Source organism: Diceros bicornis, chromosome 16 (genome assembly GCF_020826845.1).
Source record: "Diceros bicornis minor isolate mBicDic1 chromosome 16, mDicBic1.mat.cur, whole genome shotgun sequence".
Lineage (NCBI taxonomy): Eukaryota > Metazoa > Chordata > Mammalia > Perissodactyla > Rhinocerotidae > Diceros > Diceros bicornis.
Window position 1 is genome coordinate 41,703,721 of NC_080755.1, and position 23,738 is coordinate 41,727,458.

General features: G+C 36.9%; 1 protein-coding gene across 2 annotated transcripts in view; it reads right to left on the reverse strand.

Annotated features, from left to right (window-relative positions):
• Positions 1 to 23,738, reverse strand: part of DYM (dymeclin) — a 375,345-nt gene that overhangs the window by 63,222 nt on the left and 288,385 nt on the right. For both annotated transcript variants that reach the window (XM_058557075.1, XM_058557076.1), the window contains one exon: positions 12,224 to 12,406. In XM_058557075.1, coding sequence (XP_058413058.1) covers positions 12,224 to 12,406 — 183 coding nt within the window. The remainder of the gene's footprint in view (positions 1 to 12,223; positions 12,407 to 23,738) is intronic.

Here is a 23,738-nt window from a genome sequence, read left to right on the forward strand (position 1 = left end):
AAGGTATACCCATCTGGGTTTGTGCAAGTACTGAAAGAGAGGAAGAAATTTTCCTCTACCCTTCTAGGTTCTTCCAGCTGATCTAAGAATTAAATTGACATGAGACAGAGTAACAGGAGAAAAACAAACAAAAGTTTAATAACATGTATATGTGGGAGAAACCCAGGAAAACTGAGTAACTCCCCCAAGTGGCCAAAGCTCTCACCTTAAATACCATCCTCAGCCAAAGACAAAAGGAGATTTTGGGGGTGGGGAGAGTTAGGGACTTCAAAGGGAAGGAAGGCAATTCACAACTAGGAGAAAAGGAGCAAATGTTTGGAAAATAAGTGTTTGGTCACACAGAAACAGAAGAACACAGAGGAGCCCAGCAAACAGGCTTTTTTAGGGTCCACTCTGACTACCACTCGTTCATGTTATGCTAGCTTCCCAAGACAGGTTTTCTTTATCTGAATTCTTTCAGGCAGTTAAGGGGAAGGTAACAAGAAAAACTTTGAGTCTTCTGTTTCTTAAAAATCATCAGCCTAAAATAATCCTCACGTTAGAGAGACATTTTGGGGTGGCAAATTTTGTTCCCCTTCAGTACACTCTATGATATTCGCACAACAGTGAAATCGCCTAACAACACACTTCTCAGAAGAAACCCCGTTAAGTGATGCACGACTGTAATTAAATAGATCACACATCATGGTAGTGTGGACTAGGAACTGCTCAAAGTCAGAAGGGTCCTGCCTCTGATACTTACTAGTGAAGTGACTTATAAGACACACAACTTCTTCTAGATGTAGCATCATGCAGTGGTTGACCACTTAGCAGTGTTAGATGCTGGAGTTAAAATTCCAGCTCTCCTTATAGACTTAGGCAGGTTATTTAACTTCTCTATGCTTCAGGTTCCTGATCTATAAATGAGGAAAAATATAATGCCTGCTTCATGGAGTTGTTGTTAGAATTAAGTAAGTTAATACCTGCAAAGTACAAAGAGCAAAGAACAATGCCCGGCACATGGTAAGTGCTCCCAAAATGTCAGCTACTATCATTATTATTAGGTGTATTCTCAGTATCTTCATTTATAAAATGAAAAAGTGGCCCTATCTACCACATAGGGAACAACTATAATACATATGAAAGTAGTCTGTTAAGGATGAAACCCATGCATATTTCTACTACCAACAATCTATCCAATCAATTACATTTCTTTGTAGTTATATGTCTATATTTCCTGATTTTATGCCTCACATTAGGTGAAAAATTTGTAAGAACTAAATTTGGTGGCAAAGGTGACCTCACCCAAACCAGACAGGACTAGCAAGTGAAATCTACTGAAAGTAAGTTCCAGGAAAGCCTGCAGGTTAAAACCAACATGAGTACCCCACTAGTTTAATACATTACTGAGGGTCAACTGAAACCTCTTCTACTTTTACTTGATGAATTTATGCATAACTCTTCTCTTTCAAAAAATTTATATTAGTTTTATGATTTTCAGAAAAATTAAACTTAATACAAGATGGAGGAATTTTTCATAGTTTTTTATCATGAAAGAATGCTAAATTTTGACAAATGCTTTTTCTACATGTATTGAGATGATCATATGGTTTTTCTTCTTTAGTCTGTTAATGTGGCAAATTACATTAATTAGTTTTTGAATATTGAAGCAAACTTGAATTCTTGGGATACATGCCAATTGATCATGCTGTATTATTCTTTTGATATATTCCCAGAATCAACTTGGTAATACTGAGGATTTTTGCTCCTAGATCCACGAGAAATACTGATTCGTAATTTTCTTTTCTTGTAACATCTTTGTCCAGTATTGGTATTAGAGTAATAATGTCCTCATAAAATGAGTTGTGAAGTATGTTCTCTTCTTCCATTATCTGGAGGAGTTTGCATTGAAATAGTATTATTTCTTCTTTAAAAGTTTGGCAGAATTCAAGGGTGAAGCCATCTAGTCTGGAGTTTTTGTTGGAAAATTTTTAAGTACTAATTCAATATCTATTAAAGATATAGAGCTATTCAGATTATCTGTTTATTGGTGAGTAAACTTTGAAAGTTTGTTCCTTTCAAGGAATTTGTCCATTTCATCTAAGCTGTCAAATTTAGTGCCAGAGACTTATCCATAGTATTCTCCTATTACCTTTCGATTCCCCCTCTTATGATTTCTGATATTGGTAATTTGTGTCCTCTCTCTTTTTCCTCTTGATTAGTTTGGCCACACATTTATCCATTTTATATTCCCCCCCTCCCCGCTCCCCCAAATAACCAGCTTTTTTGGTATCACTGATTTTCTCTATTTCTTTTTCAGTTTCATTGATTTTTGCTCTTATCTTTATTATTTCCTACCTTCTTCTTGCTTTGGGTTTAATCTCTTCTTTTTCTAGTTCCTTAATGTGGAATCTTATCATTGATTTAAGACCTTTCTCCTTTTCTAACAGAAGCATTTAATGCTATAAATTTCCCTCAAAGCTTTAGCTGTGCCCCACAATTTTCATATATTGCATTTTCATTTTTGCTCACTTGAAAATATGTCCTATTTCCCTTGTGACCTCCTCTCTTTGACTCATAGGTGTACTGTTTAATTTTCAAATATTGGGGGTATTTTCCAGATATCTTTCTTATTGATTTCTAGTTTAATTTCATTGTGGTTAAAGAACATATTCTATATGATTTCAAGTCTTTTAAATTTGCTGAGGTTTGTTTTATGGCCCCAAATATGGTCTATCTCAGTGAACGTTCCCTGTGCACTGATGATGTTGGGTTGAATGTCAATTAAATCAAGTTGGTTGGTAGTATAGTTTGGGTCTTCTATATCATCACTAACTTTCTGTCCATTTATTGTATCAGTTACTGAGAAAGAAGTGCTGACTTCTCCAATTATACTTATGGATTTGTCTTTCTCCTTGCATTCTGTCAGTTTTTGCTTCCTGTATTTTGAAGCTCTGTTAGGTGCATCCATCTTTGGGATTGTTATGTCTTCTTGGTGAACTGACCTCTTTATCATTACCTGGTGCCCCTCTTTATCTCTGGAAATATTCCTTGTTCTGAAGTCTATTTTGCTGTTAACATAGTCACTCCAGCTTTCTTTTATTAGTGCTTGCACAGTAAAAGTTCTTTCATTCTTTTACTTTTAATCTATTTATGTCTTTATATTTAAAATCAGTTTCTTATAGACAGCACATAGTTAGATTTTACTTTTTATCCAATCTGAAAATCTCTCTTTTAATTGAGGCATTTAATATAATTACTGACATGGTTGGATTTAAATCTACCACATTGCTTGTTGTTTCTATTTGTTCCACTATTGTTTATTCTGTTTTTTCCTGCCTGCCTTTGGATTGAGTATAATTTATGATTCTATTTTATCTCCATCTTTGGCTTACTAGTTATATCTCTATTTCTTTTTTGCATGAGTGGCTGGCCTTGAGTTTATAATATTCATCTTTAATTTATCAGTCTACCTTCAAATAATACTATATCATTTTACATTGTCAAGAACCGTGAAGAGTCTGAAATTTTATCCTACTTGCAAGTTAGTAAGTTAGTCAGTCATGGTTTCATGGATGCTGGAAGACGGAGATTTCTGGGTCAGTGATGAAGGAAAGATTGTTAGTCAAAGCGATAGCAGTAACCAGAGCGTTATTAGCATTTTGCTCTAGTTCCTCAAGCCCCAGTTTGCAGAAGAGTGATCTGAAGAGGGCCAGATGACCCCTGCACATGCAGTGGGTTATATTATAGAAATAGAACTCTGAGTTTAGGGAACCCAAATCTTTTATAATAGGCAGTAAGCATGACTACCTTTTGCTCCAGAGGGAGACAGAGACACGCCCCCATCCTACCCCTATGTTCTCTTTGCCTACAACACTGACTCCAGATATCTGCATGGCTCACTTTTGACCTCCTTCAAGTCTTAGCTCAAATGCACCTTCTCAGAGAGGCCTTTTCTGACTGCGCTCTTTAGAACTGCAATTCCCCACCTCTATTCCAACTAGCGCTCATTATTACTTTTTCTTTTTTTTTGGCTTAAGCAACTAGGTAGATATTGATGTCATTTATTGAGATAAGGAAGACTGCAGAAGAAAAGTTGATTCATTTTGTGTTTGGTTTTTTTTTTTAAGAAAATAAAGAATTTTAATTTAACCTTTTCCAACATTTTTGGGACTGGCATACAGGCAATCGAATGCACTAGTTTGGAGCTCAGTAAGGATGGTCAGGTCTGGAAATATACAAAATCCAATTTGAATTTTACACTTTCTAGAGATAAAAATACTTCTTGCCTTTACCTTACTACACAACTATTACCGTTCATTGCTTCTGTTCTCTACTTATATTCAGCCATGAAATTTCTTTCACATTGTCCCTTGTTTGGTGTGGTAATTCTATTCTGTCCTGCTGCTTAATTCAGCCAGATCATATCATCTTATAAGTTAGACGGGAGGGATATGTACCAGTGGCTAATAGAAATGTGGCCACTTAAACACATGTCTAACTCCTTCTGCAGAAGTTAAAAGTGCTCCAAGGTTAGTCACTCCTGTCTCAGATATTCAACACTGCTGAATGTCTTAATGAAAAATATCAACTCTCAACTCCCTGTCAGCTAAAAATAACAGTAGATTCATAGTCTCCTCTACCAAAACTTTTCAAGGTTAACTCCATGAAAGAAGAAATAGCAAAGGCTTGCTTAAGCCAAAATCTCAGGGGCATTTAGGGGAGGGAAGGGGAAGGTAAAGTGCTGCAAGAGGCAAAAAGTAGAGATGTTATTTATACCTTTATCATGGCATTCTTTTCCAAATACGTAAAAAGAGTTTAGAACGTTTTTGAATGAATTTCTAGTGTGCCCAGCACTTTGTTGGATGGCAGTATTCAACAAAAAGTTGTTGGAAAACCTGCTTGCTTGGAATTTTACTTATGTTTATCCAAGTGAATGTTGGAAACATGGAGCTTATCATGAGAAGACCTGGATTCATGGCCTGGCTGAGCGACTTAGTAGCTAAGCGAGTGACTCTGAGCCAACCATTTCACCTCTCAAGCCCTGCTCTGCTCCCTCACAGGGAGGATTTAAGGGTCAAATAAGATAATACAAATGCAAATAACCAGCAAAGATAAAGCCCTATGCAAATATGTGATCGTTATCTAAGACAATGATCCTTAGGCTGGGATTTGCATTGGGGCCAGCCCCATGGCCTAGTGGTTGAGTTCACCGTGCTCCACTTGGGCGGCCTGGGTTTGCGGGTTCAGATCCTGGGCATGGACACCACTTGTCAGCCATGCTGTGGCGGCGACCCACATACAAAATAGAGGAAGACTGGCATAGACGTTAGCTCAGGGCGAATCTTCCTCAGCCAAAAAAAAAAAGAATGGGATTTGTGTTAAAATCACCTGGGAAGCCTTCTCTCAGCATCTTGGTTTTCTTACCTGTGAAGTGGGACAATAATACTTAGTTTACTGGTTTAAAAAGAATACAAGAGATAATGTATATAAAGGTATTTAGCCTCATTCCTACCACTTAGTAGGTGCTGAAAAATGTTGAGGCATTTATTTATCTAGTTTTAAGAACTGCATAACAGCATATATGTTTACCGGGAGTGCATTTTTCACTGAACACAGCTGAAGTGTCAGTAAGTGGCTTATTCTTCTGACAACGACTAGAAAGTGAGCACTGGATGTAAGTCCAATTTAACAACCTGCTTCTGTTTCCACGTGGTTATACACCATGTGATAGACAGTGAAGTCCTCTCTATTCCCTCACGTTCCCTCTGCTTTTCACTTCTTCCAAAGAAGACTAAGTTTCAAACGGATGTAGTTTAAATCCTTTGCATGGTTCCCGTATGTCCTTCCAAAAAATAATATGGTTCTTCAGAGATATTTTTAAGGATGTCAATAGCCTGGTTCCTAAGAAGGATCCTCATTTTCACCATTGGTAGAATAAAGACCGATCTGACCTTGTTAGAAGTGATCTTGAAGGAGAAAGTAAACAGTGAAATCTCCAGGTTGTGGATATGATCGCAAGTTTTCAGGTAGTGAATAGGCAAACCAATGAGGGGCTGTAGGAACAGTTAGTGAATGGGTATAGTAGGCATGACGATTACAAACGTGGGCTTTACCACTTAACTGTCTATGTCTAAGTCCTGGCTCTGTGACTTTCTGAATGTGCGACCGTGAGCAAGTCAAATCTTTCTAAGCTGGTTTATTTGTAAACTGAAAATTGAAATGAACTATACCCCACACGTTAGTTTCTTCATGAAGATTAAATGAGATAATGCATGTAAATGCTTAGCAAGCATGCAATAAAGGCTAGTAATGATGATGATGAAATGAATAGAAAAGGAACAAAGGTTTTTGATGTGGTTTAAACAAACATTTAAAGCTAAATAATTCAAACCATGTTTTATAACATGATGATCTATCACCTACTACAATTATGACCATAGACAAAAAGAAACTCTGGGTTAGTCTTTTGTCAGAAACACAAAGACAATATTGGCTATTACAAAGAAAGATATTGGGAATAAAACAGAAAACATCTTCCCCTAATATACTGCAGGTGTAGATTACCCTGACATGTATTGTGCATAGTTCAAGTGACTATCCTTAAAAAAAAAAATGAAAGAAAAATAGGAAGCAACAAAGAAAGAAACTGGAATCAGAGGTCCAGAGAAAGGCAAAAGTTCTGACAGAATGGTCAGAGGCTTGTCTAAGGGCAGACTAAGATGATGGAGATAATGCAGATTAGAAATATAAAGGCTGAAAAAGGAGATATTTCTATAATACTGGCTATTTCTATAATTCAAAGATCTGGATAAATCTTGGAGAACCAGGAATATCTGCTACCCCAGAACTTGAAAAAGATACATTTATAAACAAATACAAGAAAATACTATTTTAGCATTGCAATGCCCATTCTGGGGTAACATTCTTAGACCCAATTATATATCAACAGACTTGAGACTACAACAGGCCACACCTGGCATCAGATTAATTTCAAAGGATAAAAGGACCAGAAAAAGAGCACGCCAACAGCATGGCCACAGGCTTTTTTTCCCTGGGAATCCTCACAGCAGTCTCAGGGCTAGTCTTTGGACCCTCAAATATCAGCTCAGATGTGAGAGAATGAGACTACGTGTGTGGACGCGACGCAACAGCCACCCTAGCTTAGAAGCCATGTCCCAAACGGAAACTAACACCCCTTGTGACAGTCTCAGCTTCTAGGTCCCTGAAAAGGACAAGATTGGTTATAAGAGTTTTCTTACTCAGGGAAGCCCAAAGCTATGGCTTCCTACCAGGTATGTATAGTTCATTCATAGTCCTTCCAGTCCAGACAACTTACCAATCAAATATCATTTTCTCTTTTCTCCTTTTATCACAGCAGTGTTACCTAGCAACACAGCTGACATTCTACCTGCATCAGACTTCCAGGGAACAGAGCTAGAAGCAGCTGAGCTCAAAGCCAATTTCTCATGTAAAAGAGGAAAGGATTTTGTTAAACCTTTACTCACAAGCATAATGAATCTTAAGCTCAGTATTTTACTCCCAAAAATGGTACTAGTAAGAAACTAGAAATGAATTTGGACAAAGCCATGAACAGGCTGGTTAGAAGTGGTTTTTCAGAAATAAGTAAATAGCTAGCCTGTAAAGTTTCCCTTCATAGAGAAAACAATCTCCTCTCATGATTGTAATCCTTAAGGCTGCTATAAAGAATACACTATTAGGGGGCCGGCCCCATGGCTTAGCGCTTAAGTGCGTGTGCTCTGCTACTGGCGGCCCGGGTTCGGATCCTGGGCGCGCACCGATGCACCACTTATCCAGCCATGCTGAGGCCGTGTCCCACATACAGCCACTAGAAGGATGTGCAACTATGACATACAACTATCTACTGGGGCTTTGGGGGAAAAAAAGGAGGAGGATTGGCAATAGATGTTAGCTCAGAGCTGGGCTTCCTCACACACACACAAAAAAGAATCCACTATTAGGAAGAACGGAGAAAGGCTCTGCCTTTTCTATCCAGAAACTCTCCTTTCTGGGTAGTTTCTTTGAGAGCTGGGATCAGAACAGGGACTGCATTTCTCCTGTGGACTCTACTTTTTCCACAGAGATTCCTCAATGCCTGGTGTTTTCTTACCAAAGCATACAACTAACACTAATTCTTGGACCATAAACTACAGTCCATCCAGTTGTCAAAAAGCATGTATCCTACAAAAGAAGGCAGGGATAAATTGTAATGGATGTCCCTCAGGCAATAATTTGTTTCATGATTTGTTAACAGTACTTGTCAATTTTAAAAGAAGGAGCTTATACCAATTAAACCCAGAATTAACAGGAAGGACATGAGGCCAGAGAAGAAATATTTGAGAAGCAGCTTGAAGATGCTCTCACACATCCTAAATATCAACAAATCTACACGGGAGTACTGGTTCATAATGGTGAGAATTTAAAGACTAGAAACGTCAAGTCGAACTCCAAAAAAGAAACTTGCTCATTTGAAATGGTGTTTCTGCTTTACCCTGATTGCAATGACAACAACTGTACTCAACTGCCTCAATTCTGTTAATGAAATCTAAATGATATTGATATTAGTTTAGGAAAACAATAAGAGGGTGCATGGCAAAATATTTTGCTATAGCTACAACCCTTAGGTATACAGTTGAAGCAACTTAAGGAAAGCCCATGAAAACACTACATAAACTGAGAGCAATTTCTGTTTACCAGCAATCATTACATGGCAGTGATATGGAGCAAATCAAAGAAAAGATTTGCAACAGTATGCATAGTTGTAATTAAATCCATGTGTAACTGTGGATTCCAGAGTATTCAGCAATTGACAGATCCTATATGTTAAGAGTTTGGAATGGGAGGCTGGTTATAGCCCAAAGCTGATTTCAGTTAAGTACCTAACAAGTACACAAGACTCTACTGGGGTGAGCAAAAAGTTATCCTACATTGGTTAAATTGGCTTTAGTAAATTGGTTAATTTGGTTATTTTACCAGTTTTGGTAAAATGGGCTCATGAGAATGGAGAGATGTTCTTAAATTTGATCAGCGTCCATGTGTACATCTATGTATTGCTGCTACACTGAAAGAAAACCGGTAGTTTTCGCCGTAGAGGCCACTCTCACCCTTCACTCCGCCCCCCAACTTTATCCAGCCTCTTTCTACCTCAGCTTTTAAACCCTTGCAGACAGGCTTATAGACAGACCCCAAGCAGGTGCCTGGAGTACTCTTAATCTGAGGACACTGATCAGTCCAAGAAATAAGACTTAGTGATATTGACAGTAGAGGGCTCAAATGGAAATGGCCATGAGACTAATAGGAGTTTCACAGAGAGAAGACAGCAGGAGACAGAGAGAAGACAGCAAGGAAGAAATAACTAAAATGAATATTTGACAGTTCTGAGCATGAGCCTCTAGACTCAAAGGACCCTCCAAGTGCCCAATGTAATTAACCAGGCACAGGAATCATGAAATTTCAGAACACAAGGATGAAGAGATCAGAAAAGCTTCCAAAGACAACAAGTCATATATAAAGAGAGAAGAAAAACATTTTCAGACATGAAAAATTAAAAAATCTATCTCACATAAACCTTTTTCCCAGAAAGCTACTGTAGTATATGCTCCACCAACATGAAGCAGTAAACCAAGAAAGAGGAAGACACAGGAGCCAAGACCAACCACAGGAGACAGGTGAAGGAAATTCCCGGGAAGGTGCTGCAGCTGGGCAGGAGAACCACCACAAAACCTCGTCGTGGCAGGAAGCAGGTCTCCAAGACAATGGGCATGAAAATTTTATCTGATCTGTTTGACCATTTTGAGAGGAATTTTAGAATTCTGTCAGAAAGTCTGCAGCTGTGGTAGTGACTGGACATTTGCAACAGAAAACCAAGAAAGGCCTAGAATCTAGAATATATAAAGAATTTGCACAAATATAAATAACTCAATAGAAAAGCTGGCAAAAGACTTGAATAGGAACTTCACAAAAGAGAAAATGCAAATGGGAAAAAAAACCATATGAAACATGCTCATCCTCATTGGAAACCAAGGCATTACAAATTAAAATTATAATGAGATGCCATTATAAAGCCAATAAAACTAAGTGTTCATGAGGATGTGAAGCAATAGGAATCCTCAAACACCACTGGTCAGAGAGTGTAATGGTACACCCCACGGACAACAGTTTAGTATGAATCACATTATTCAACAATCCCACCATTGGGTGTACACATACATGTGCTTACTTATGATGGAAATTATATACATATCTATATATTAGAAATTTAAATTTTTTATATATATAATATAAAATATATAAAAATTTAACATATATAATATATATATACACACTTGTGTGATAATTTAATTATTCAATGTCTTCTTAAATGAAAGTAATACAAGAACAAGGATGTTGGCCCTTCAGTTTACTTTTGTGCCTGGCACTTTGAATCAGATTAGCTACTCAAGAAATATTTGTGGAATCAAATTGAATTGAAAAACATAAATACAGCAATAGAAAATTCAGCAAAAAAAACATTTTTAAAAGGGAAAGGAAGCAAAAGTTCATAGACCTGTGAAAAATGTTCAACCACACCAGTAATTAAAAAAATAAAAATAAAAATAATAATGGGGCCAGCTCTGTGGCGTAGTGATTAAAGCTGGCATGCTCCACTTTGGCAGCCTGGGTTTGCAGGTTTGGATCCCGGACACAGACCTACACCACTTGTCAAGCCACGCTGTGGCGGTAACCCACATACAAAATAGAGGAAGACTGGCACAGATGTTAGCTCAGGGCTAATCTTCCTCAAGTAAAAAAAAAAAAAAAGAGGAAGATTGGCAACAGATGTTAGCTCAGAGCGAATCTTTCTCACACACACAAAAAAATTAAAATAATAATGAAATACAATTTTTGATATAAAAATACAAATATTAAAATAATTATAATACAATCATGTGTTGCTTAACGACGGGAATACGTTCTGAGAAATGCATCGTTAGGCGATCTTGTCGTTGTGTGAACATCATAGAGTGTACGTACTCAAACCTAGATGGTATAGCCTACTACACACCTAGGCTTTATGGTACTAATCGTATGGGACCACCATCATATATGCAGTCTGTCGTTGACTGAAACGTTGCTATGTGGCACATGACTGGACTCAAAGCTGCAAGAGTGCAGTGAGATAGACCCTCTCTCACTACAAAATCTACCATCTCTCACTACTCATATCATCATAGTGATGATATGCAGATGTATAAACTGTACAATGTTTCTGGAAAGCAATTTGGCAGCATGTGTTGAGTCTTGAAAATACAGACACCCTGTGACAGTAAAGACTAGCAAAATTTCAGTTCTGAGAGTATACCAAAAATATAACTAAAGAAAGGTGAGAGAAGATTTATTTACAAATTGTTTATTAATTACGAAATAATATAAAATATCAGAAACAACCAAAATGAACAATAATGGGATAATTGTTAAATACACTTTAGGACCTCTGTAATAGAGGTTATACAGATATTAAAATGTGAGATTTCCAAAGAATTAATGATAACACAGAAAAAGGCTGATTTGATCTAAATGTTAAGTAAAAATGGCAAATACCAAACTGTACAAAATAAAGTACACCAGCTCTGGTGGCCTAGTGGTTAAGATTTTACTCTCACTGCCATGGCCCAGATTGTTTCTGTGCCAGGGAACCACACCATCCATCTGTTGGTTGTCATACTGTGGTGGCTTTGCGTTGCTGTGATGCTGAAAGCTACACCACCAGTATTTCACATACCAGCTGGGTCACCCACGGTGGACAGGTTTCAGCGGAGCTTCCAGACTAAGACAGACTAGGAAGAAGGACCTGGCCACTCCCTTACTAAACGATTGGCCATGAAAACCCTGTGAATAGCAGTGGAGCATTGTCTGCTGTAGCGCTGGAAGATGAGACAATGGCACAAAAAGACTGGGCAGGGCTCTGCTCTACTGTACACAGGGCCGCTAAGAGTCGAAATCGACTCAACAGCACTAACAACAATAAAATAAAGTATGATCTCAATTCTATTGAATATATATGTGTGTGTATGTACATAATACATAATTGAATGCAACAATTGTTATAGCAGAATACACAGTAAATACAGTTAACGTTGAAAGAAAGAATTCTAACTATTGTAGTTTTTATCAAGGTTTGTTCAAGTTTCTCTGCTTTAATACTTAAAAAAGAATTATAATAAATATCTCCATTTACACTTACCAGATCAATATTTTGCATTATATCCTGAAATGAAGGATGAGTTCGAAATTGTTCAAAGAGATCCCGTTTGTAAAGCAGTGCATACACCAAGTTTGGATTGTGGTGAAGAGAATTTGTCAGGCAGGAATTGATGATCTCTAACATCATTCGAATCACTTCTTCGATGACATTTAGGTCTTGTGCCTGATAAAGAAAGAAAATCCCCACACAGATTCAGTGTGTTTCTCCTTAAGATAGAATTAATCAGAATGAGAGTAACTGCTTTAAAATTATAACAGCAGTGGAAAGATCATGAAAAATAAAAGGTTATTTTTGTCGAGAATCTTTAGAATTAAGTTTATCAGTTACTAAAGGATTTGAGTTAAAATCTTTTGAACTTAGTACCGTGATAATTAGGAATTTCACATAAATTATAGACTCACCACCCTAGAAGACAATTTGGAGCTTACTCAGCCACTCATTTAATAGATCTTTATTCATATTCTCATCACTGTATCATCCTACATCACAGGATTTCCACAATGCAAAGTGGTGGTAGGTTCTTACCAAGTCCAAGAAAAGTGCCTAATTCAGTAAATATGATCTCATTTCTCTACACTGTCATTTCAATCTTTATATTCATTGTATTGTCTCTTTTTCCTCAGAGTCAACAGTCTTTGGGAATCTGAACATGAAATAGCTATAAGATAGTAAAACTCAAAGTAAGCAATCAACAAATCTCTTGGAAGAAAGAACAATGGAAAGAGCAAAAATATAGGTAAATACAATAGATCTTTCTCTTCTTGAGTTTTCTAAATTATGTCTGACAGTTGAAGCAAAAATTATAACATTGTCTGATGTGGTTCTCAATGTGTGTAAAGGAGCATCTAAGACAATTATATTATAAACCAGGAGGGTAGAAGGACTTAAAGGGGGGAAGGTTTCTCCATCTCACGGGAACTGGTAACACTACCAGATGGTGACAAGTTATGTATGTGTAATGTCTACAGCAAATCTACACAAAGAGATACACACATACTACAGATACATCAAAATGGAATGCTAAAAAAATGTTCAAATATCTACAAGAAGAGAGGAAAACAAGATGGACAAATGAAAAATAGGGAACAAACAGAAACCAGAAAGTAAAATGGTAGACTTAAGCTCTAACATATCAATAATTACATTAATTAGAAATGGTCTAAATACAATTATTAAAACCCAAAGATTGGCAGAGTGGATAAAAAACATATGACCCAACTATATGCTATCTACAAGAAACTTCAAACATAACTTACTTCAAATACAGCTGGTTTAAAGTAAAAGGATGGAAGAAGATATACTATGCAAATAAATATTAATCAAAAGAAAGCAGAAGTGGTTATATTAATATCAGATACAGTATACTTCAAAGACCATATGGCCTGCAAAGTAAAAAATATTTACTATCTGGCCCCTTACAGAAAAAGTTTACCACCCTGGTCTAGCACACAAAAAGGTATGCTTATTTCCATACAATTTACCTTCACCTCTTTTGTTCTAAGTACAGCATCCAGCATTCAATCAAAATTTATGAGATAAACAAAAAAGCAAGTTAAAAACAACCCATGTCTAAGAGACAAAGTAATTAGCAAAATCAGACTCAGAAATACGATACTAAAAATATCAAACATGGAATTTAAAAAACTATGATCTACAAAATCTACCATGAGTTTACATATATTTGAACTAATGAGGAATTTCAGCAGAGCTGAAAACTATATGAAAGTGATAAATGGAAATGCTAGAATTTTAAAAATCTATGGTAAAAGCAGTGCAGAATGCCTAGAAGGGTTCAACAGTAGACTTGACAGAATCTTGAAGAGAAAATGGCTGAGCATTTTCTAAAAACAATGAAAGAATCAAACAACCGATCTAAGAAGCTCAGAGAATACCCCCAAAGTCAGCCCAAAACAAAAAAACAACAAACACACACACTTTGATAACATCATATTCAAACTACTGAAAACCAAAGACAAAGAGAAAATCTTAAAGGCAGCCAGAAGAAAAAACACATTAACTACAGAGGCACAAAGGTAAGAACTATAGCAGGCTTATCACGAGAAACTATGCAAGCCAATCTAAATGGAGTGGCATCATTAAAATGCTCAAATAAGAGTCAAGCAAGAATTCTATAACTAGCAAAAATATCTTTCAAATATGAAGGTAAAATAAAGACTTCTCCAGATTAAAGCTGAGATAATGTATTACCTGTACGTCTGCACTATAAGAAATGTTAAAGGAATTTCTTCAGACAGAAGGAAAATGAAACCAGACAGAACTGTGGATCTACGCAAGGAAATAAACCATTCTAAAAGAAAAGTGATTTCAGAAGCAATATAGTAGCAATATATTATAGGTTTATAGCATATGTAAAATATATAAAATGCATCATAACATTCTCCTACTAAATGGGTATTCAATTTATTTCCAGTTTCTGTGTTTCTTTGAACAAGGCTACAATAAGCATCCTGGTAGATCTCTTCTTACGTTTGGGTACTTTTACTTTTCTGGGAAAGATTCCAGGAGAGGGACTGCTGAAAAGGTTGTATTTGTAACATTTATAAATGTTGCCAAATTGTTGCTTATGGAGCAATGACAACATATTTACACTGACAATGCAGGAAAGCTCTTGCCCACATTTTCTCACCAACAGGTATAATTCTTCTTTTTAATATTCACTGCTTGAACGATTCACTACTTCTTCACACAGTTATGTCAAAATTGCCCACATGATAAAGGATTTATCAATTCAAGTGATTCATATATTCAAAGTGACTATAGGTTCATGATTGCCATCTTTTTAAAAACATTTTTATCATTATGTGTTGTTCCTCTTCATCCATAGTTTGTTTTATTAAAGTGTGCTTTACTGATATTAATATTGCTATGCCATCTTCATTTTGTTTAGCATTTGCCAGGTATATCTTTCACCAGCCTTTAATTTTCAAACTTTCTGTGTTATTGACAACATATATAGTTAAAAAGCAAATATACAGCTAGGCTTTATAATTTTTAAATCTAATCTGATAGTCTCTGACTTTTAAGTGAGTTTAATTCACTTACATTTATTGTTATTATTGGTATCATTGGATTTATTCCTACCATCTTGTTTTGTGACTTTTATATCAGTTATCTATTGCTGTGTAACAAACTACACAGAAGCTTAGCAGCTTACAACAGCAGTAATTATTTGTTTTGTTAACAATTTGAGCTGGGTGTGGTGAGGGCAGCTCTTCTCTGCTCCACGTGGCTTCACACGGGGCAGCTTGACTGGGGGTTGGAGGATCTACTTTTACGATAGCTCACATGGCTGGCAAGTTGGTGCTGGCAGTGAGCTGGAGCGGTGTCTTGGATTCTTCTGCACAAGGTCTCTTCTGGGCTGTGTGAGCCTTCTCACAGCACAAAGGTTCCAAGGAATCTAATTTTAGCGATCCCTTAGGTCACTACTAATAGTGCCATACTCTATTGCTTAAAGAGTGGCAAAGTTCTAGAAGAATATGTGGGGCAGCAGATATTGTTAGGGTCATCTTTGAAAAATATAATCTGCCACATTTCTGTTTACCATCCTTTATCTATAGTTCACCTCTTCCAACCTTGTCTTCCCTTTCCAGCCTCTGTTGAATTAATAAAGCTTTTTATTACCCTGGCCCCTCCTTTTCCCCTCTACTGGTTTGTGGGCTAAAGATAGTATTTCTATTCTTGTAGGGGTAGCCCTTAAAATTTTAACATACACATCCAACTTTAAAAATACTGCTATCCTGAACAAGACCCAAGAAGGTTAACATACTTTCACTCCTCCTTGAACGGTAATCTCTGACCTTATTCTTCTTTCTTGTTTTGTTTAGATTTGCTTAGGTTTTTAATTTCATCTTTAAAATAAACCCCATAAAGTGGTTTTCAAAAAGTCAACAGTTAATTTATATATTCATTTCAGTGCACATCATTGTTTCCTGCATTCCACTTCTCTGCAGACTCACTTTTCTTCTACTTGAAGTATATCCTTTAGTACTCACTGTTTTCACTGAGGCCTATGGACAATAAACTCTTTTAGTCCTTGTACGGTTGAAAAATGTCTTTATTTTGCATTTTCTCTTATAAGAAATTTTATAGAATTCTAGTTATTTTCTCCTGCACTTTAAAGGTGTTGGTTCATTTTATTCTGGCATCTATTTTTGCCATTGAGAAGTTTTTTGTAAATGTAACTACTGTTCCCCTGTAGATAATCTGTCTTTTCTTTTTGATAGCTTTTAAGATTTTCTTTTCATCCTTTAACACTCTTCATTTCTGCAACCATGTGTCTAGGTGTTGATTTAGCTTTATTTATCCTGCTTAGTATTCAGAGTGCACTTTTTATCTGACATCCTAGTCTCTTTCATAAAATAATTTGGACAATTTTTTTCTATTATATTCCAATTTACAAACCCTCTTTGATAGTTCCCAATTTAAAATTTATTTTGTCTATTGAGCTTTAAATTTTAATGACTATATTTTTTCATTTTTAAGCTTTCTAATTAACTAGTTCTTTCTCAGTCATGTTCTTATTTCATTTCTCCCTGTTTTATTTCACGATTATTTATTCTTCTTTATGAATATTATTCTTTCATTTATCTTTGAAGATACTAAAAATACTGATTTTAGAGTAATTTCAAAATTATTCCATTAATTTTCCATTCTGTTTCGATAAATTTACCTTAACTATGATCATGACTATGTCAGCTATCTTTCTTAGTATTAAGTTAGATTTTAGCATGTATTTCAGAATATTTTTATGCAGGCTCATCTAATGTGGTTTAATCCCCCCAAATCTGCAGGTCATGCAGTGACCTCTTCCTAGAGCCCTCATTCTGAAATGAGGTCTCATAATTGGTGTCTCAGGGCTCCTGCCCGGCAATCACACTGAAGACACACAGTATGGGCAGGGTCTCTCACCAAGCAGTATCAGTTTGGCTCCAAGTCCCATTGTGAGGCTGGTTCTGTGTCCTCCCCCCTCCCTAGACACAGAACTTCACAGCCATTATTAGCACCTTTATTCAGGCTCTTTCAATAAGAGATCTATTTCAGTTCCCAATTTCTAGCAGTAATCTGGCACTAGTGTGCTGCTCTCACCTGGGTGCTGCACCTGCAGTAGCTGAGTGCCCAGCCATCTCTGCCTCCTTACAGACCTGACACTCAGCAGGCTCACTGCCTCAGATCCTGCTTTGACTGCCTTTTCTATTTCTGCTCCATCGAGAAATATCTATCTCATTTTTAGGGGTGGCTATGTGTTTTTTCTTGTTATGGTTCATCTATTATTGTTATGTTTTGGGAGCAACGGGAGGACATTAGGCTTCAAATCGGGAACTGACAACATAATCTTGATTGGAGTTCTCTCAATTATACTTTCATTTCATTTTGGTACTTGAATTAGTACAGGAGGAAGAAGAGACTTCAAGTTTCAGAATTCTCTCTCAAAGTCATTTAAGAGCACCCAATGAGAGAGTATGACTACTTCACTAATACAAGTAAAAATACTAGCTGTCTATAGAATTTTATGTTCATAAATATACCATATACCCACTTATGTTAAGTATAAGCCCTAATATATGAAACTTAAATTTGAAAAATGAATTACCTGTTGATAGCTGACAATTTCTGCTTTCAAACACATTGGTAGTTTATTTTCAATGTTTTAATGAGTAGTTTTCTGAAACAAGCAAGGTAATATACCCAACCTCCAAAAAGATGCTTGATCATTTAAAAACAAACTAAAACACTGACCATTTATTTTATTCTCAAGCCAGGTAAAATATAAACTGGAAACCTTATATCAATAAGCACACTCTGCATTCGTCTGCACTCTGCATCAATCATTTGACTGAAGGCTCTCTAAGAGTTACACTAACCTTCTTTTATTTGAAGGAGTTACGGCATGTTTTACTTAACTTCTCTTATATCGTTTTTGTGACAAGTTAGGTTCTAGTTCTGTAATGCTATCTTCTGTAGATGCTTTTCAACTGCAGACTTATAAACTGAATGAGAAGAACAAAAAGTTTCTAGCATTATTCAAATCAACTGTAAATATAATGTGGGAAGTTACAGCAAAGACATTTTATACAATATCATATTTTGCTGGACTGTCATACTAGGAAGCACCTTCTATATTTTAATGTTGTAAAACTATTAGGAGAAAAATGAGACATTAAACATACTTTACAAATTAAAAATAAGTTTAAATTAAGGAGCAGCTGATCATTTTCTGTCAATATCGATTTTTTTCTTTTTTTCTTATTTTATTGAGGTCATAATGGTTTACAATATTATGAAATTTCAGGTGTACATTATTATTTATCAGTATTCTGTATAGACTGCCTCGTGCTCACCACCAGTAGTCTAATTTTTATCCATCACCATATATATATGTGCCCCTTTACCCCTTTCAACCACCCCTCAACCCCCTTCCCCTCTGGTAACCACTAATCTGTTCTCTTTGTCCATGTGTTTATCTTCCACATATGAGTGAAATCAGGTGGTGTTTGTCTTTCTCTGTCTGGCTTATTTTGCTTAACATAATACCCTCAAGGTCCATCCACGTTGTTGCAAATGGGACGATTTTGTCTTTTTTTATGGCTGAGGCAAGTCACAAATATGTGGAGACTAAACACAACATGCTACAGAACAACCAATGGATCAATGAAGAAATCAAAGGAGAAATAAAAAAAAATATCTGGAGGGCCGGCCCCGTGGCTTAGCGGTTAAGTGCGCGCGCTCCACTACTGGCGGCCCGGGTTCGGATCCTGGGTGCACACTGACGCACCGCTTCTCCGGCCATGCTGAGGCTGCATCCCACATACAGCAACTAGAAGGATGTGCAACTATGAAGTACAACTATCTACTGGGGCTTTGGGGTGAAAAAAAAAAAAGGAGGTGGACTGGCAATAGATGTTAGCTCAGAGCCAGTCTTCCTCCGCAAAAAGAGGAGGATTAGCATGGATGTTAGCTCAGGGCTGATCTTCCTCACAAAAAAATTAAAAAAAAAATCTGGAGACAAACAAAAATGAAAATACATCATACCAACTCTTATGGGATGCAGCAAAAATGTTTGTAAGAGGGAAATTCATAGCAATACAGGCCTACCTCAACAAACAAGAAAAATCTCAAATAAGTAATCTTAAACTACACTTAACAGAACTAGACAAAGAAGAACAAACAAAGCCCAAAGTTAGCAGAAGGAGGGAAATAACAAAAATTGGAGGAGAAACAAATGAAATTGAAACAAAAAAAACAGTAGAAATGATCAATGAAATTAAGAGCTGGTTCTTTGAGAAGATAAAATTGACAAACCCTTAGCCAGACTAAGAAAAAAAGAGAGAAGGCTCAAATAAATAAAATTAGAAGTAAAAGAGAAGAAATTATAATGGATACCACAGAAATACAAAGGACTATAAGAGAATACTATGAAAAACTATATGCCAACAAATTGAATAACCTAGAAGAAATGGACAAATTCTTAGACTCATACAACCTCCCAAAACTGAATCAAGAAGAAATAGAGAATCTGAATAGATCAATCATAAGTAAAGAGATTGAAACAGTAATCAAAAATCTCCCCCAAAACAAAAGTCCAGGACCAGATGGCTTCTCTGGAGAATTCTACCAAACATTCAAAGAAGATTTAGGACTTATCCTTCTCAAACTACTCCAAAAAGCTGAAGAAGATGCAACGCTTCCTAACTCATTCTATCTCAATATCTATTTTAACACGTAACAGTGTAAATAATTTAGGTTGCTAAAATTTCAATATGAAGACCTCCTCCCAACCCCAGGCCAACTACTCTGTTCATGAGATATGGTCAGCTTCCTTCCTGGTTATATCCAGGGGTGAAATTCAAAATATTTAACAACCAGTAGGTCAAAATATTTAACAACTGCTAGTCCCGCTTGATGTGGGATGTACACAACCCATGTGGCCCTATCAGCCTGCACCTGCTGGATGTCAGTCATAGTTATTCCTACAAGTACTTTTTTTTTTTTTTTCATGAGGAGGATCAACCTTGAGCTAACATCTGCCAATCCTCCTCATTTTTTTTTTTTTCTGCTGAGGAAGACTGGCCCTGGGCTAACATCCACGCCCATATTCCTCCACTTTATATGGGACGCCGCCACAGTATGGCTTGACAAGCGGTGCGTTGGTGTGCACCCAGGATCCGAGCCGGCGAACCTCGGGTCGCTGCAGCGGAGCGCGTGCACTTAACTGCTTGTGCCACTGGGCTGGCACCCCTACAAGTACTTTTGACAAGATTATTTCTTGAGAAATAAAATGAGGTTTCTTTGAATTCAGGTATCTACATTCATTGATTTTATTATGTTCCAAAAATGTACCAAGAATTTCTACATACATTATTTTATCCAATTCAGCACTTCTTTAGCTTAATACTGAGCAATTCAGTTATCATCTATCCAGTTCCATCTGTCCATCTATCAAACTATCCAGAGAGCTTATAATTTGATCAGAGAATTATAAAATCATAAGACACATTCAGAAGTTATATAAGACATTTTCTTTAATGCCAGAATCTCTTCTATAATATTCATACCAAGTGGTCAACCAACTTATCCTTGAACATAGAAAACTTTGAGAGGCTCCTGGTTCATTATTTCTTTGCAGTTACAGAAAACCGTTATAGCTTAGCTGTAACGATGGACTTTGCAGAAGTCCATCACCATAGTGATGGTCTTCATTCTATGCCACTGTCACAGCTATCACCTTCTCCTCAAACCCACCAGCAACTTCAACTATCCCTCAATACAACCTGGTTTAAAGTCTTCTCATCATCCTATTCATATTCTGCTAGATGCTCACCATTTTGACTATTTTGATCATAAATGTAATTCTGTATATTTAGTTACCTCCATTAAGATACATAAGTACACAAACGTACATTTATAATCCTTCAACTGATTCATTTCCATATTTAAGCGGCAGCAGTTGTCTGTTAACCACTGCTTTAATCATCCTTTAAGGAACAGCTAGCATTCCTTCTGTAAGGTGTTTCCTAGAAACCATGCTCTTATGGATCCTTCCATTTGTGTTGGAAGATCAACTGCAGCTTCAAGGCACCAAGCAGGTCATGAAATAATCATGGAACAGAGGGATGAATTATGTACCAGGAGATTCTGATTTACTAGAAATAAAGTATCAAACTTCAGGCTAATTCTAATTTCCAAGGAAAACTATCCCAGTATTTATAATTTACAAGTTACTTGAATCTTCAAATTGCTACTATGACTAGATTCTGGTGTGGGTATCTACTATGCCTGGCAATAAGCAAATGAAATCCTTTATGTTACATTTTTAAAAAGAATTATTGGGAAATAATCACTTGTAAAAAGATGAAAAATTACTATGAATTTGATTAGTTTCTTTAAAATTAAAAAATCATTCAAATCTCAGTATTTAAACACACCTAAAAGGTTGTCTAATCTAATCACTATTGGAGTGTCAGAATTTCAAAAGGTATGTAAAGAAGATTGCTATATGATTTTTTCTTTCATGAAGATTAAATGAGGTAGCATTTGTAAAGCTCTTAAAACAGTATTTAGCATAGGATAAGTACCATGTGAGTGTTGTTTTTTTTTTAAATAAAAATACACGAAAGTGCTTTTTTTGAAGAAGAAGATTGGCCCTGCACTAAGATCTGTTGCCAATCTCCTCTTTTTTCTCCCCAAAGCCCCAGTACACAGTTGTATATCATGGTTGTAGAGTTGTGGCTCTTCTATATGGGATGCCGCCTCAGCATGGCCTGATGAGTGGTGAGTAGGTCCACGCCTAGGATCTGAACCGGCGAACCCCGGGCCGCCAAAGCAGAACTCGCGAACCCAACCACTGTGCCACTGTGCCAGCCCCCATTAAAGTATTTTAAAGGAGAAAAATCATTTTAATTTTAGACTAAAAAAGAACAAAAAGATAAATGTCTTTCCAAAGCTGATAAATTAATGCAATTACCGTAACTACAAAGAACTTAGAAATCACATTTCTTAGTCTTAAATATAAGCCCCAAATTCCACTTCTATTCATTTATAAAACTGGTCCTTTAGGGGACAGTGTATAGAAAAATTGACTTACATTTATGGAATAAAATAAGGTTTTATAAAAAGATATGCTTTTAAAAACTGTTTCCTCTGTACCGTGTCAAAATTAGCTTTGTCAGAGATAAAATCTGATGGCTCATTGGTAGAGCTGCAAAATACGTGGAGAATATTGTGCCTTTTTCATTCATGGTGTTTTCTTTTTAGTACACACAGCTTCCATTCCAGGAATGGATCCCAGATCAAACACACTTTTTTCTCAAGGAAAAAAAAAAATGGGGCGGGCATACTTACTTTATTGCAGAAAATCTCAAACATAAAAACAAGGACAATGAGAAAACGGTCCCATTTTCAGATGTTTCTGATGGTTTTGTACATGTTGGTAATGAACCCCAAACAAGGTCTGTGCTAAATCGTGATTTCACGTCAAACGCACAAGTTGGCAGTGCGGGGAGGATCTTCCCTTGTCAACAGCACTCATGGCTGCCTCATTATATAAACTTCCCTTTCCTTTTAAGAGAGAATTTATACAGCTAAATAGTTTCAAATCATTTATTTTTAGTTTCCTTAAGAGAAGCATATGTATCTTGTTTGTATTAGTTTTGGGGGGATTCCAAGAGAGTTGTCTAAATTTCCTGCATTTTCAGCAGAAAATAAAATCTTCAACAAAATTAATGGGTCTTTGCCAAAGTGGGGAAGAAGAGGGAGGTGAGGCACAGGCAAACCTCTTTTTAAAGTTAATGCACAAACGGCCTTCAAAGCCAATCATTTGGTGATAGACTCTTGTTATCCTTACGTGGCTAATTCACTAGCGCACACACTGAAAAGCTTTGTGACCACGTTATTTCCAACCAGAACTGGATTTCTCCCAAAATATCGAGCTTTTGATAGCAAGAACTAGCTTTATATTACATGCAGAATCACAGCTGAAGAATAAATCCTGTGAGCAGATGAGACAATGTGTAACCTTAACGGTGTGGAGGGAGTAACGGGGGGGAGCAGAAGGCAGAGTTATGGCACCACGGTTCTTGTGGTGCGCACAACCATGTGGTCTCTTTTTTCATTCCTTCAACATGGTTTGAACGTGGCCCACAAGCCTAAACTAGAACCCTGGGAAGTCTGTCATTAAAAACATGCTAACCAGGGGCCGGCCCGGTGGCATAAGCAGTTAAGTGCGCACGCTCCACTGCAGTGGCCCGGGGCTCGCCGGTTCGGATTCCGGGCGTGCACCAACGCACCGCTTGTCAAGCCATGCTGTGGCGGCATCCCATATGAAGTGGAGGGAGATGGGCATGGACGTTATCCCAGGGCCAGTCTTCCTCAGCACGAAGAGGAGGATTGGCAGATGTTAGCTCAGGGCCGATCTTTCTCAGAAAAAAAACCCCCAAAAAACATGCTAACCAGTGGTGGGAAGGCAAGATAATGGTGG